This window comes from Gasterosteus aculeatus, chromosome 3, assembly GCF_964276395.1.
Source record: "Gasterosteus aculeatus chromosome 3, fGasAcu3.hap1.1, whole genome shotgun sequence".
NCBI lineage: Eukaryota > Metazoa > Chordata > Actinopteri > Perciformes > Gasterosteidae > Gasterosteus > Gasterosteus aculeatus.
In genome coordinates, this window is record NC_135690.1 from 17,884,489 (window position 1) to 17,888,757 (window position 4,269).

General features: G+C 50.6%; 1 protein-coding gene across 1 annotated transcript; it reads right to left on the reverse strand.

Annotated features, from left to right (window-relative positions):
- Nucleotides 1–956: 956 nt before the first annotated feature.
- Nucleotides 957–3,244, reverse strand: snai2 (snail family zinc finger 2). Its single transcript, XM_040172195.2, has 3 exons — nucleotides 2,973–3,244; nucleotides 2,314–2,835; nucleotides 957–1,916 (listed from the first exon to the last, which is right to left on the reverse strand). The coding sequence occupies exons 1-3, from the start codon at nucleotides 3,049–3,051 to the stop codon at nucleotides 1,735–1,737; spliced, it is 783 nt and encodes a 260-aa protein (XP_040028129.2). The 5' UTR covers nucleotides 3,052–3,244; the 3' UTR covers nucleotides 957–1,734.
- Nucleotides 3,245–4,269: the final 1,025 nt, after the last annotated feature.

A 4,269-nucleotide genomic window follows, 5' to 3' on the forward strand; every position in this document is an offset into this window, starting at 1 on the left:
CACGTCGTGGGGGGGGTTTGCGTCCTCCTGGTTGCACCCGATTCTCCAGAGAGCTCGCCGGCGAGCGCCGGAGTCCGCCCGGCCCGGCTCGCAGCACCTGGAATAGCCCGAGGATGAGTCACAGCGAGGAGGAGCTACACCTACAGGGGCGTCCAGAGTCCGTTTCTTCAGATCCCACCACGCAGGGTCAGTCGCTTTCGGGCATTGGGGCAAAGCGGGAGACACTCTGGGGTCGGTTAGAAAGACGCCCGCTTTGACTAGATGCCCTCAAGGCGTCGCAGTGAGTCTCTCTCTGCTGCGAGTAGACAGCAAAAAGCCAAAAAGACAACAAAACGTCGCCCGAGGACGTCTATTCAGTCCTTGATGGCAGGCGTCCCAGAAAGTCAAGGAGGTTGTCAAAGCAAATGCAAATTTGAGCTTTTTTTGTGAAAACATATTAGAATCTAGATATCGGACCGTCCCGCGCGCCCGCAGGGATTGTTATGATTGAGCAGGAGGATTTATAAGAAAATAATAAAAAAACCACACTTTTCCCCGAGTCGATAACATGAGATTCGGATTACTTTCTAAAAAGACCGACGCCCTCCTATTTAAACTTTACACACACTGAGGTAAAGAAAGTCATGGGCCCTCAAAGGGCATAACAAGTGGGTGCAGATCAATATAGCCAGTATGTGTTAAATTTCAAGATTGTTTGATGTCTGGACAGGTTCACAAGGAACAGGTTGAGGCCTGATTCCGAGCTGAGTCACCTCTCCCCGTGTTTGCATCTCCATAACATGAGATGTTGCAAGCTGGATTAAATATCATTTACTTTTGTGCAACTTGTTCCGTTTGGAAGCGCTCGGCAATCAAAGATTCGCTGCCGAGTGCTGATGAGTGAGCGGCTCACGGCGCTGCCAAAGGTGTGGAAAAAAAAAAAATAGAAGAGAGCAACTTGAAAGATGCCAAAAGAATTATACAAAATGTCACGAAACTTTATTTCTTAAAGTGTCATGAAAATATGAAAATATCAAAAAGTCATTCAGCGGCACAGTTTTCACTGTAAATATACAATCATCTCAGTCACGCTTACATTCAATATATAAAAATATAACAGGAAACTGTTGAATAATACATATTATTGCCAAGGAAAACTGAGGCACTTGAGAAGGTTTGTTCTGCTGTTTGAGTGCTGGCAAACTGCTTCTAATGACTGTGCAAAAAGTAATAATATTTCACCCTAAAAACTAAGTTTGCGCTTAGTAACAATGGCTTCGGTATTCCTTATACGCGTACTGTCGTTCATAATGCGCCGCTTGGTATCGTTTGTGTGGTGCGCGTGAAAACAGAAAGTGGAGGCACTGCATGACAGCCGTGGGTAATCATACAGAACCCTGGAGATAACATTGTAAGGACACATAGAAGCCTCTAGACATGCAGGGGGGGGGGGAAAGTGCATGAATAGCACAGGTAGGTAAGTACGAGCTCGACACGGAGTCGCTGCTGGAGAGGAAGCACGTGAGCTCAGAGCTATTTCTCACTCTGAAATGAAATGTGGACTGCTTGAAAAAAAAAAAAAAAAAAAGTCTGCATAGTCGGGAACAAACACCCTTCGCTGTGATTCCCTCACGGTTCTCCTGGGAAGAAAAAAAATAATGAAGCAACAAGAGTTTTTTGTGTTCTTTTTTTTTTTTTTTGCTTTTTTTTTTCTTCCGGCTCGGTGGAGAAAAAGTAAAAGTATCCCAGTCGAGTTCATTGTGCTGCACAACAGCCAGACTCCTCGTGCTTGTGAAGAAGAGACATCCTGGAGAAGGTTTTGGAGCAGCTCTTGCATTGGTATTTTTTCACATCCGAATGGGTCTGTAGGTGAGCCCTGAGATTGGACCTGTCCGCAAAAGCCCTGTTGCAGTGGGGGCAGGAGAAGGGCTTCTCTCCTGTCGAGGGGTGAGGGGGGGTGAGGGTGGGGGGGGGGGGGGGGGGGTAAATGAGAAGAAAAGAAGAGGAGGAAAAAGAAACACACTGTCAGATTGCTCACAGACACGTGAATAGAAATCCTACAGAGGCCTCTTGGTCCAATATTTTAAGGGCTGGTTGCAACACAGTGTTTTGATTGTAACATGACACCCCCCCCCCCCACCCCCCCCTCAAGAAAAAGCTCTATTTTCCTATTCAACACTCAAGCAGAAGTAAACCCACAGGATATGATCCCATTCTGAGAGGTTTCACTGCAGTGTCAGCCTGAGTGCGGCCCAGTCACGAGCTGTGAGTGCGGTACCAAAGGTTCTGACCCCCCCCCCCACCCTCCCCTCCTGCTGGTGCCCATTCACTCACCGGTGTGCGTCCTGATGTGTCCCTGCAGCAGCCACGGTCTGGAGAAAGCTTTGCCGCATATCTTGCAAACGCAAGGCAGCGTGTGAGTCCTGATGTGCATCTTCAGAGCCCCCAGGCTCACGTACTCCTTCTCGCAGTATTTGCAGCTGAAGGATTTCCTCGTCTGCGCGTCGCAGTGCAGCTGCTTGTGCTTCAGCAGTCCCGAGTAGGTGGAGTACGACTTGCTGCACAAGCCGCACTGGAACTTCTCCGCCTCCGCGCCGCGGGGGTCCGTCAGCTTGGGCGGCACGCGCTCGTCCTCGTCGCTCCTCGGGCTCTCGGAGCCGCTGTGGTCCTTGGACGAGGAGTCGGAGAGCGACGACGGGTAGCCGGGGATGGGGGACAGGTCGCTGGGCAGCGGGGACAGCGGCAGGCTGCTGGTGGTCCACACCGTGATGGGGCTGTAGGCGGCCGGGCTCAGGGTGTCCGGCGCGGGGATGACGGGCGGGGGGAGGCCCCGGTAGATGTGCGGCGTGAGGAACACTGGGAGACAGGGGGAGAGAGAGAGAGAGAGGGGGAGAGAGGGGGGGAGGAGGCGTGAGCGGTCTGCGAGGGACGCGTTCGGGGATAAGTTGGAAAAGTTTGCCAAAGTCAAAACAAGTCGGACGGGTCCACTTTACCTGTCGGGCTGTCCAGTTCGCTGTAGTTTGGCTTCCTTGCGGAGTTGGTGTGTTTCTTCACCAGAAACGAACGTGGCATCTTGGAAATAAAAACGAGGGGGGAGGGGGGGGAACTTTTGCCGAACTTTGGGTGTGAAAAAGGAGACAAGCGGCGTGCAGAAGACGGAGCTCCGGGCTGCTTAAGTCCAGTGGGGAGTCATGGTGCGAGCAGTGCGGCGGGGGAGCCGCACGGAGCCGTAAATACTCCCCCGTCAGGTGCGTGGGCGGAGCCAGCGGCTCGCGTCCACGTGCCCTGCAGCCAATTAAAACGCGCCGCCACCACGCAGCTAAACAACACGCACACACACACCTTCCCCCGAGGGGCGGGGTTACTGTCAGACAGGTGCTTTGAGAGACTGAGGGGACGCAAGTGCATCGTCACCGCCGTCATACATGTGAATATGACGTATTGTTTTTTATGACATGTTTTTTCTTCTGCCAGTTCGTTTAAAACGCCATTGCCAATGTAATCACTGCACACAGCGAGCGTCGCGTTACAAACCCTCCAGGTACTGATTATCCTGGCAGATTTCTTTCAATTGGATAAACAACCACCAACACCAGCACTTCTAATCAAGAACATCTCCCTCTCTCCTTCTCTTTCCATTTATATTTATGTATATATATATATATATATATATATATATATATATATATATATATATATATATATATATATATATATATATATATATGTGTGTGTGTCGCATCACGACATAAGAATATTTCCAGATGTTGTGACGTCGGCTACATCGATAATGACGAGCACACACTGGCGTCGCTCCTCAGAAGATGTGGTTTGATGCCGTCACACACCACGCCGTGAATAGAATCGATATGTTAGCCAACAACCGGACCGGTTGTCCACATTGTCGTTCCGAGGCCTCGGCGGAGGACGGCCCTTCCTCATGCAGCTGTGTGTGTGTGTGTCAGTGTGTGTGTGTGTGGAGAAAGCTACACATTTCCTCTCCAATAACGCACTAAGGCAGCCCTCCTTGAAATGTAAATTTTAGAGTGGTTCCCTCTCAAGGTCAGACATGATGTTCTGATCAAATCTTACCCTGCTGCTGCTGCTGGACTGGACGGGCGGGAGGCAGACTTAGCAGCCTACGCCCCCTTGTGTTCAACTTAGTTCCTCCGGGCAGGGGCAGCAAGAGTTTAGCATCTAAAAGGTGACCAGAAGAAAGAGAAACCCACAAAGAACGAGGGCCAGAGCGGCAGTTTGATCGTGCCGGGTCAGCAGATATGAAAAGCACCT